The 12,468-nt window shown below is 41.5% G+C and overlaps 1 protein-coding gene across 1 annotated transcript in view; it reads right to left on the reverse strand.

Annotated features, from left to right (window-relative positions):
* LOC138666276 (G-protein coupled receptor 143-like) overlaps nt 1–12,468 on the reverse strand; it is a 50,719-nt gene that overhangs the window by 27,280 nt on the left and 10,971 nt on the right. Inside the window, exon 4 of the mRNA XM_069754503.1 lies at nt 8,122–8,220. Coding sequence (XP_069610604.1) covers nt 8,122–8,220 — 99 coding nt within the window. The remainder of the gene's footprint in view (nt 1–8,121; nt 8,221–12,468) is intronic.

Genomic DNA, 12,468 nt, shown 5'->3' on the forward strand with positions numbered 1-12,468 from the left:
AAGTCCATCTCCAAAGACCTGAATGTTCCTGTGTCTACCATACGCAGTGTCATCAAGAAGTTTAAAGCCCATGGCACTGTGGCTAGCCTCCCTAGATGTGGACGGAAAAGAAAAATTGACAAGAGATTTCAACGCAAGATTGTGCGGATGTTGGATAAAGAACCTCGACTAACATCCAAACAAGTTCCAGCTGCCCTGCAGTCCAAGGGTACAACAGTGTCAACCTGTACTATCCATCGGTGTCTGAATGAAAAGGGACTGTATGGTAGGAGACCCCACTTCTTACCTCGAGACATAAAAAAAGCCAGGCTGGAGTTTGCCAAAACTCACCTGAAAAAGCCTAAAACGTTTTGGAAGAATGTTCTCTGGTCAGATGAGACAAAAGTAGAGCTTTTTGGGCACAGGCATCAACAGAGTTTACAGGAGAAAAAAAGAGGCATTCAAAGAAAAGAACACTGTCCCTACAGTCAAATATGGAGGAGGTTCCCTGATGTTTTGGGGTTGCTTTGCTGCCTCTGGCACTGGACTGCTGGACCGTGTGCATGGCATTATGAAGTCTGAAGACTACCAACAAATTTTGCAGCATAATGTAGGGCCCAGTGTGAGAAAGCTGGGTCTACCTCAGAGGTCATGGGTCTTCCAGCAGGACAATGACCCAAACCCACTTCAAAAAGCACTAGAAAATGGTTTGAGAGAAAGCACTGGAGACTTCTAAGGTGGCCAGCAATGAGTCCAGACCTGAATCCCATAGAACACCCGTGGAGAGATCTAAAAATGGCAGTTTGGAGAAGGCACCCTACAAATATCAGGGACCTGGAGCAGTTTGCCAAAGAAGAATGGTCTAAAATTCCAGCAGAGCATTGTAAGAAACTCATTGATGGTTACCGGAAGCGGTTGGTCGCAGTTATTTTGGCTAAAGGTTGTGCAACCAAGTATTAGGCTGAGGGTGCCAATACTTTTGTCTGGCCCATTTTTGGAGTTTTGTGTGAAATGATCAATGTTTTGCTTTTTGCTTCATTCTCTTTTGTGTTTTTTTCATTTAAGACAAATTAAATGAAGATAATACCAAATTTGTGTTTGCAATCATTTTGAGGAAGAAACTGAGTATTATCTGACAAAATTGCAGGGGTGTCAATACTTTTGGCCATGACTGAATAAAGTGCACTTTTTTCACTGACTTCCATTGGAGTGTTGCTTCCAATCTATTTTTTCTAAATTTGGGAGCTTTTGGCAGCATTGCACCCACAACATTAGGACTGTGTTGCTGTATGTATGTATGTATGTATGTATGTATGTATGTATGTATGTATGTATGTATGTATGTATGTATGTATGTATGTATGTATGTACGCACGTACACACGTTATGTCTCCTAGAATCATTGGTGGAAGGCATACTGAAACGCGGAGAAGAACATGAGGAATACTTAAGGATAATACAGTGCCATGTAAAAGTTTGTACATCCCTAGTAAAAATTACTGTTCTTATGAACAGTTAAGCAAGCTGAAAATGAAAACGATCTCTAAACAGGCTTAAGTTAAAGATGATGCATTTCTTTTGTATTTTTGGCAAAAAAGAGAAAAGTTTTACATTTTAGAAATTACAAAAAGTAAGATGGACCGAACTTTTACATGTCACTGTCCTTATCTGACAAAGACTCCCAGCAATCTTCCTAGTACACATACATGTAACATTAAAAATCAACATTGATTCAATACTGTAAGAGATCTTGATTTAATTTCAAACCATTGGGCACCTAGATGTTTAATAAAAAGATCCAAAATGCCTGTCTACTGAGAAGCTTTCATTTATAAATAACCACCTTGCAGTGGTGCACCAACCTGTTCAATGCCCTAGACCACATAGGTCAAACTTTGGCCCACAGGTGAGTATATTTGGCCTGATGGGCGGGCCCCTTCAATATCTTTGGCTTGAAATGCTGGGCTGGTCCCCCGCCTGATATCGCACTTTCAACTATAAATTGGCATCCTAGATGCAGATGCAGTTAAAAGCAATGATGGGGGAAGGAGCGTCAGCTGACACTCCCCCTCCCATCTGATGCATCAGTGCAGCCTGTATGATGATGTAATTACAACATGCCTGCTGTATCAAGATGTGCAGAAGATCTGAAGACACAATGAAAAGACTGGAGCAGTGGGGGGGGGGGGGGGGGGGAGGGGCAGGGTGTAACGGGCAGATGTGAGCATTTTTTTTTGTGTGGGGCTCATACTGTATAGAGCACCATGTGTGGCTATTATACTGTATGGAGCACTACATGGGGCCATTATCTTGTATGGAGCACTGTGTGGGGCCATTATGCTGTACGGAAGGCAATGTAGGGCACAGGCATTATGTATGGAGCACTTTTTGCGGCCATCATACTGTGTGGAGGCCTGTGAGGGAGTACAGTTGGAGAATCATACTGTGATTCTTTGTCAGGGTGATTGAGGTGGGTGGTACAGTAGGGTCATCATACCATGTGTATGGAGAGTACTGTGGAGGAATTCACTGTGTGGGTATCATACTGTGTTTGGGGCACTTTTATTGGCATCATACTTTATTATTCAAGATTTTGTATCCTTTGTTATGACATTTAAATTAGGCCATTTGGACACATTCTTTTTTTACTGCCGTTACATAAAATATTGCAATATGTTAAGATCTATTCATTAAAATGTACATAGTTTGTGGGATAACCACTTTAACTGTTTCCATATGAAAAACATTATTATATTTGATGAGGAAAAATTCCCTCAATTGTAGACATCTTTTTAATAAATATCAAGGTTGACCTGCAAATTTGTCCAAGTTTTTAATTTTGACCTTCTGTGTATTTGAGTTTGACATCACTTACAAAGACTAAGGCTGGGTTCACATTACGTTAGTGGCGTCCATTAGATGGACTACGTTACACCACGGCAAAAACACGGTGTAACGTAGTCCGTTAACACCGCCATTGAGTCCAATGTCGGACATATCGCTAGCGCACGCCCACAATAGGCATGCGCTAACGATGTGCCGTCATTGAGTGACGGACCCTGAGACGCGGGCTGCAGCGTTTCCGGGTCCGTCACTGCTAATGCAGATAGAGCTAGCAGATGCTCCATCTGCGCTAGGGCGATGGAGAATGTCAGCACTTGCGTCAGCAGCCCGTTCACGTATGTGTTGAACGGGCTGCTGTTTAACGCAATGTGAACCCGGCCTAAGAACAGAAGCACAATGAGCAGAAACCGCAGATATATTCCTGTCCAATGCTTTAGAGGCATCTGAAAGAGGTCTTAATAGGGTATATTCATAGCGCGTCTTTTTCAGGAGGATTCCACCTGGCATTTGCCTAAAAAAAGAACTGCAAACGTGCCCCCTAAATAGATATAATGCACCACAAAGTCAAAACAACAGTGTATATGTATCGTCAGATCTCATGTCCTTTAACCACTTCAGAGGTGGGAAACCCTGAATCGGTTACAAGTAGTGACATGCTGTTTCTTCGGGCAGCTTGGAAGCCATCTCTACTCTATGGCTGTAATCAGACGAGCGTATAACATCAGATACAAGATCATTGGATGCGATATTCTAATGACCCTCCGCTCCTGCTCTGCTGCAAGCAGGAGCCGAGTGTCAGTGCTCTGTGCTCCGATCTTGTTGCACAGAGGATTGGAGCCCCGAGCCGCGGCAGGCCAGGGGATCCTATCACTGTACTATAGGTAATACTTGCCTAATATATGCACCTTATTGATGATTTCAGTCATACTGCATGCACTTTAATTAGCATTTTGGCATTTGCACCTTGTTGCGCCCTGACATCCACTCCTTCACTAGAGGCTATTTCCCTATACCAGGTCAATTGAGTGGCTGTTTGGATTTCCTTTGGGCAGTACAACTGGCATTAATTTGCTGACTTTGTGCTACTTTACAGTTCATATTTTCTTTACTCATATTAATATTCACTTGTGTGCTCTTGCGATACTTGCCTTTTAGATCCCTCTGGTATCCTGCATAAGTAGCGATACTCTATTTTTGCTAAGAAAATTTGTACATTTACATCGAATATACTCTTGATTCCCTTTTTGCTCCAATCAGCTTGTTTGGGTCCCTTTTGTGGTCACATTACGATCAGATTACAAAGTAATAAAAAAAAAAAAACACGACAAAATTGGCATTCTGCTCTGGAGCCACTTCCTTTCTACAGCAGTGTGATCTACTCTGAAATGTCAATCTCCTTCTTATACTAATCGATATACAAAAGAGGGTTGACCTTCATTTGCCGAAGGGACTGCAGCAGCTGTAATATTCATGGGCAATTATTGGAGTAGTGACAATACAACCATAACTCCCTTCTCATCTGTACCTTTCGATATCACCCTATGTGTGCTTGTCCCCCCTTATTTTCTCTACTTATCTTGGTTAGCAACCTGTGCCACTCCAGCTGCATCAAAACTACAACTCCCAGCCAGAGGCTCTTAAGCAATGCAGGAAGTTGCAGTGCCTCAAGTGGAGTGGCACAGGTTCCCGACCCTGGTCTTCTAGAAAGATATTCTTCTGAACCTCAGAGTTTGACATGAGTAAATATAGTCAGCAAGAATTTGCACACACTGTTATCTTTACGTTCAAATTATGTTATCATTCAGACACAAAGACATTGCTGGAGAGTCATAACATGACTAAGATATCCTTGGATCTTGTGGGCTCTACCAAGAATGAATTGCAAAAAGAGCAAGAATTACAGGAAGGCAACGTTTTCTTACCTGAAGGAAAGATGACAGTTTAAGATTGAGGAAGACACATCTGTTACTGTATATCAATGTGACCGTTCCCACAAAAAGAAATATAGTCAGATTATTTGCTGTATAAAGACCTATACTCGCATTTTGTTTTACAGCTTGAATATAGAGTTGAGAGAGATCAATTCGATGGAAATAGAATTCCTGTTAACTATTTAGAAACTCACTGAACCCTACGAGTTTGAACTGGAGATTTAATTCTGACAAATCGTCCAAAAAGAGAAAAAAATGAAAATAAAAAAGGCTACCTCCATTTTGTACATTGTATCAGCCAGCGAAGTTTCACATGACCATGAGTGCGGCATCGTGGGCTTCACCATAAAGTCTTGCAGCTATTTCAGGACATGGTATGGCACAGCCAATCAGGAGGAATGATCATAGTTGGCATAAAAATCAATGCAGTGAAGCGAGCAGGTGAATCTGGATAGTGAGCGGACGTCACAGCCATAGCATAGAGATAGGGAGATGAAGCCATATTAGAGGGAAGAGGACCCTGCCCTTGCGGGCTTACATTCTACAGGATTATGGGGAAGGAGACCATAGGTCGAGGGTTGCAGTAGCTCCAATGGTGTTGAGGTGGCCGTGTGGTCTTTACAGGCTGTACGCTTCTTTAAAGAGGTGGGTTTTCAGGTTTCTTTTGAAGGATCCAAAAGTAGTGGATATCCGGACGTGTTGTGGCACTGAATTCCAGAGGATGGGTGATATTTGGGAGAAGTCTTGGAGGCGATTGGGTGAGGAGCGAATAAGCGTGGAGGAGAGGAGGAGGTCTTGGGAGGACCGGAGATTATGTGAGGGAAGATATTGAGAGATTAGTGTGGAAATACACGGAGGAGAAAGGTTATGGATGGCTTTGTAGGTCAGTGTTCGTAATTTAAACTGGATATGCTGGGAAATTGGGAGCCAGTGAAGTGATTTGCAAAGAGGGGAAGCAGGAGTGTAGCGAGGAGAGAGATTAATTAGTCGGGCAGCAGACTTAAGGATGGACTGGAGGGGTGCAAGAGTGTTAGAAGGTATGCCACAGAGGAGTATGTTGCAGTAGTCGAGGCGGGAGAGGATTAGGGCATGCACGAGCATTTTGGTAGAGTGAGGGTTGAGGAAAGGACGGATTCTGGAAATATTTTTGAGCTGGAGGCGACAGGAGGTGGCGAGAGCTTGGATGTGCGGTTTGAAGGACAGGGCAGAGTCAAGGGTTACTCCGAGTCAGCGGATTTTGGGGACAGGGGAAAGTGTGATTTCATTTATTTTGATAGATAGATCAGGTAAGGAAGATATGCATGATGTAGGAAAGATAATTAGTTCAGATTTGTCCACATTGAGCTTGAGGAAGAGAGAGGAGAAGAAGGAGGATATGGCTGATAGACACTCTGGGTGTATATATATATATATATATTCAGTTTGACATTACTAAGACTGGGTTTGCATTAAATAAGCTTTAAAAGGGGCCGCGTAGAGTCCTAGGAAACCTTAAGAGTGTTACACATTTTTTTCTGAGTAACTGGAGGCTATTCAATAAAACATTTTTGGGAAAATTACAGTAGAGCTGGCGAATTCAGATTTCAAGAGATTCCCTCATCCCTCACCTTTTTCTGACCAACAATTTGCTCGTCATCACGTATGTGATAATATGGTATGCCTTCACTCTTGACCGTTTCTAGAGTTGGCAGAGGGACTTGCTATTAAACGATATGGATAACAAAAATAAAACCATAGAGGATGTGAATTTAAAAATATGTAGCATCTGATAGTATACCAACAAAAAGAAGCAGATATATGGTATATAACATTAGCGGTGTAAGTCAACGTAGAAATATTAATTACTATGCAATAGGTTAATGGACAATAAAGCAAATTTTAATAATGGCGTCACTTGAGAACCACCACTGACAAATGCCCTCCCTACGTAGAAATTGCAGCAATTGTGGAAGATCTCTGATGAGTGGTTGTGTGTCCTTACAGCAGACGTATCATGGAGTAGAAAGCGAGCTATCCTTTACGAACATGGAGGCCAAATTGATTAAAAAAAACAAAAAAACCCACAATCAAAATATTGAAATAAGTGAACCTGATTGATAAATAGAAAAAAAAAAAAAAAAAAAAACACACCAATTTGCAGCTTTTTTTTTGGCTGTTGCCCCACCACAAAGAAAATGCTGCAAGAAGTGATCAAAATGTCTATCCCAAAATGGTAAGGGGGAAAAAAACAAAAAACAAAAAAATCCTCACCACGCCAAAAATTTAGCCTCAACACAGCATTATCTACGAATATGTTACGCATCTCTGAAAATGACAGCACAATAAAAAAAAAAATATTGCTTTTATTTCTAATTTTTTTCCACCAGTTGCATGTGACAGGTTAGTGTAGCAACTTGTGTGCGGCAAGTTTTGCGCGTGGCGAGTTTTGTGCGGTGCCTTTTGAGTATGTGCAAGGTTTGTGTGAGGCAAATTTTGCATGTGTTGCAACTTTTGTGCATCTGGCAATTTTTCCGCGTGTGCAAGTTTTGCGTGTGGTGAGTTTTCCATGAGGTGGGTTTTGCACTTGTGGCGAGTTTTGCAAGAGCCTAGTTTTTGCATGTGGCGAGTTCTGCGCGTGGCGAGTTTTGAGCGGCGACTTTTGTGTTTCGACTTTTATGTGGCGAGGTTGGTGTATTTGTGGTGAAATGTGTGCTGAGGGTGATATGTGTTCAAGCACGTGGTAGTGTGTGGTGCATTTTGTGTGTGTGTTCATATCCCCGTGTGTGGTGAGTATCCCATGTCGGGGCCCCACCTTAGCAACTGTACGGTATATACTCTTTGGCGCCATCGCTCTCACTCTTTACGTCCCCCTTGTTCACATCTGGCAGCTGTCAATTTGCCTCCTACACTTTTCCTTTCACTTTTTTCCCCATTATGTAGATAGGGGCAAAATTGTTTGGTGAATTGGAACGCGCGGGGTTAAAATTTTGCCTCACAACATAGCCTATGACGCTCTCGGGGTCCAGACGTGTGACTGTGCAAAATTTTGTGGCTGTAGCTGCGACGGTGCAGATGCCAATCCCGGACATATACACATACACACATTCAGCTTTATATATTAGATTAGCAAATGTCTTGCTTTTCATCTACTGCCATCTAGTGGTACAATCCTCCCTACACTCCATGAACTCAGTTTGCAGATACGGGAGTGTAAGGATGCCTCTGTTTTACTGACAGATGTTACATTACAGTTTCTGGGATAGTCAGTTTTTTTCTCTTCCCTTTCACTTAATGTGGCCAATTGTTTTATTTCCATGCAGCGACCCTATAGCATAGACCATGGTGATGGTTAAAAAAACATAAAAAGAGGAAAAAAAACCCTTTCTACCTGTCTTCAGACACAGAAGGAACCACCAACATAAGAAGGCCATGGAGACACATGAGGCTCGGAGCTCCCCAACATAAACAGGAGTACAATAAGCCAAACCTGAAAGAGAAAAAAAATATATAAATATATAGATGTTTATAATAAAACACTTTGAAAACTGGCAAGGCGTCATTCATATATTGTTTGTGAACACATTTAGTGTGTATAGATAAATCTCTGTATCCACACCACGGGGCCCCACGCACCCAGCGTACGGTAGAAGGGTCCACCACACAACATACGCTGGGCTCAGGATATTTACTGTACAGGAAAGCGTGGTCTGCTGCTCCCTCCCAGTTGTCAATATCAGATTAGTGTGGGATCAACACCCGGCACCGATCAGCAGTTTTCAGCTCAGAGAGCTGAACTACTCAGTGCCATACACTAAACGGTGGGGTCTCATGTTGTATCCATATTAGAAGCCTGTGTAAGGGGGTCACAAAGACTGGTATACGGCTCTACCCCTTTAAATACATCCCGGTTGATGCACTGTGTAAGAATAAGTTTGTTTAATGATGTATATGGTGTCTTCTAAATGTTTGCTTTTCCATAATGTGTTGTACTACTTGTATGGTGTTTTTTCCATAAATATGTAGGGACAGTGCAGTACTTCAGTTGGGCCACAAGATGGTACATGTTAGTCATAGGTGAAGCTAGCTGGGGTAAGGTAAGAAAAGTTTCCTAGTTAGTCAGTAGGGGCCTAGGTGCCCAGGCAGCTGGGAAGAGCGCCAGAGCCCAGGCTACCCAGTAGCTCACCCTTTGAGAAAGCGACTACGCGAAACGCGGGTCAGGGGTGGTGGGAAGGCCACACTAAGACGGACTCATAATGGGTAAGTTCAGATTACCTTTGTGATATGTGTGAACATGAAGTTATACGGCCTTTGGCTATATGTGGAGTTTCTTTGTACCTGGGAGACGATCCCTCATTGTAGGAACATTGTTATCCTAGGAAACCTTGCTTGCTTCTTTGATACTTGTCCAGGCCATATTGCGTTGGTGTGCCCTACCTTTAATGTACTGTCTGGTTTTCCTCCTCTCCACATGGTGGAATTTTTTACATATTCTGTCATGTTGATTACTTGTATGTTACTTTTCTGATTTTTCTTTATTAATAAAATATTTGTACGTTTTTTACTAATTTTAGTGTCTATGCTCCCTTCTTTGCTAGTGTATCATATTTGGGACTAGGAGTGGCACTCCTGCTTATAATATATAGTTGTTTGATACATGGGAGAGCCTCGTTTTTGGTATTGACCATGCTCTCAGCCACTCATTGCATTATATGCTTATTGATTATCGTATTTACCCAGTAGCTCCGCAACGTTAAAGTACAGGACCCAGCCATCCAGGGCCCACTGGGCCAGAAGTAGAGCTGAGGGCTTACAGCAGTGTTGGAACGAAGGCTGAAAGCAGGGCCAGGACAGTATGGGGAGACAGGTGGCTCCATAATGTGGCAACTTATTGCATGGGCTGATGCTCTCAAATCTGGCGCGAAACGGCTGAGGGAAACCCCAAGCGCAGTGAGGATGCTGCGTTACCACAAGAGGCGTTAGGACCCGGGCATGTACTAAAGGCTGTAAGAGGAGAAACAGGGAAGGTGGATGATGTGGACTGTATGGAACCCGATGCAGTAAATGGAACTGAGAAGGATGTGCTGCGAACAGAAGCAAGTAAAGTTTTGAGTCTGAAGTTAAAGCAAGACTGTCAACAAAAAGAGAGCAGGACGGCACTAGAGCGGCACCGCGTCTTAAAGACGGAACTCCTAATGGGCAGCGATATATCAGGCGTCACGAAAGCTCTGGGCGTTGGTGCTCTGCATATAGAACATTCAGCAACAAGTCCAACAAATGAAAAGAAGGAGAATAATATGCGGCACTCACCCCGGTAAAGCTGTGAAGATCATGAACTTTGTTGGAGAACAAATCAAAAGATACATCCGTCAGGACATCAGGTCAGGTTTGAGGGTGCGGTATGGGAGCACGGACGACGGCCGTTTCGCACACACAGGTGCTTCGACGGGTCCAAATGGTAGATTACAGCACGTCATTTCCTCTTAAAGGATTTCTGACGTGTATACACAATTAGAAACATACATGTGACAAACTAAATGGTTGTGATTAGTGCATAAATGTGACAAATAAAATAATCTACATACAGACTGACATTACCTAAAGGGTACTTCGAAAAACTTACATATATACCACAAGATATTATATTCTACAAGGTATTTTTTCCTATATTAATTATTGCAAGACAAATTAAATCACAACAGTATTATAAACTTTGGACAGTGTTATAAAAATACAGACATGTCAAGCCGGTCATTTAAGCCAATCGGCCCCTGTGCATTAGCGTTTAAGATCCATTTGGCTTCCTTTTGTAAAAGAATCCTATTCTGATCACCTCCCTGCGGTGGATACGATACAATTTCTATACCAGCGAAACTAAGAAGATCGGGATTAGCATCATGTTTTTCCGTCATATGCTGGATTAATCTTAAGCAACCTTTGCCTGTCTTGATGGAATTATAATGCTCTTTAAAACGCACGATTAACGGTCTAAATGTCTTGTCATCTCCATAAATACTTTCAGAAAGACAAAAAAAATCAGGCGTGAATATTTATAGTCCTCAAATGGTACAGAGTACTTCAGTGTCATTGGAAAATAACATAGGCTCATTAGTTTTCATGGTTTATCCACCAGAAGCGGATGCAGATGAAAAAGAGACAACCTTATTGCTTAGTCTGAACGATCCTTTGACAATGCAACCTCCTGTAGCTACCCATATTGTTCCAGTGAACAGAAAACCATTTTTGGGTGGCATTAAGTCTCGCTTTATGCCCCCCGTCTCTCCTGGTAACGTCATCGACCTCTTCCAAGACTTGGTTGTTAAGGATGTTGAATCCATTCTTTATAAAACCCCTGTTAATAATCTCAGTAGTAGAGAAATGTCAGCTTTAAAAGATTTACGTAGTTCGGACGATGTCGTTATCAGGAGAGCGGATAAGGGTGGCAATATTGTTGTTTTGGATAGAGTACTATGTAAAAGAAGCCCTCATACAGCTAAATGATCGGAATACTTATAGTGTACTTTCTAACAACCCTACTCACAAATATATTATAAAATTAAAAGTTAGTATTGGTATAGTATACCTAAAATCCATAAAGACATAAAAGAACCTCCTGGGCGCCCTATAATCTCAGGGATCAATTCTGTCACTGAAGCTTTGTCCCAATATATTGATTGGTTATTAAAACCATTATTATATTCTATCCCTTCATATATTAAAGACTCAGGGGACTTAGTTGCAGCCCTAAAGGAAATTGAATGGCAACCTTCATTTGCGTTAACATCTATCGATGTAGTAAATCTATATACCCGCATCCCTAAAGATAAAAGGTATACAGGCTATCCAGAGCATCTTACAAAAAAGGAAGCTAGACCCAGATATTATTCTATTCATAGTAGAAAGTTTAGATTTCATTTTGTCTAATAATTCCTTTAAATTTATGAATAGATGGTATACCCAACTAATCGGAACTGCAATGGGTACGCCTACTTCATGTACATATGCTAACCTCTTTTTAGCTGTTTTTGAGGAAACTTGTGTGAATAACATCAATAATCCGTTTATCAAACACATTCGCTTTTATACCAGATTCGTGGATGACATCATGATAATTTGGGACGGTAGTGTAACAGAATTTGATGAATTTGTTAAATATCTTAATATTTCCAACAATTGCAATATGAAATTCACGTCTTGCTATGGATATGATAGTCTTGAGTATTTAGACGTTAAAATAGAAATCGTTGAAGGTGATATAATGACAAAAAGCTTTAGAAAGCAAACTGCAACAAATAAAATTTTGCATTTTGAGAGCGCTCATCCGCTCCACACAAAAAGAGGGCTACCTTATAGCCAAATGGTCAGATTACGCAAAATTAATAACAGTAATGCAACTTTTAATGAGCAAATCAGCGAACTAAAATCTCGTCTTATAAAAAGAGGCTATCCCACTCAGATATTAAGGGAAGCTGAGGATCGTATTAATAAGTTCACACAACAAGATTTTCTAAAAAGAAAAAGAACTAATGATTTTGTACCGGAAAAAACGGCAGAGAATGAGAATTTTTTGTTCTGCTTCAAGCATAGCAATCTAGATAAAGTTATTCACGCCTCCATTCTGAAGAATTGGCACGTGTTACAAACCGATAGGGACCTGTCATCAGTCTATAATCATCCCCCAAAATTTGCATATAAACGCGCTCATAATTTGTCAGATTTACTGATACACAATAGAATG

Source organism: Ranitomeya imitator, chromosome 2 (assembly GCF_032444005.1).
Source record: "Ranitomeya imitator isolate aRanImi1 chromosome 2, aRanImi1.pri, whole genome shotgun sequence".
Classification (NCBI taxonomy): domain Eukaryota; kingdom Metazoa; phylum Chordata; class Amphibia; order Anura; family Dendrobatidae; genus Ranitomeya; species Ranitomeya imitator.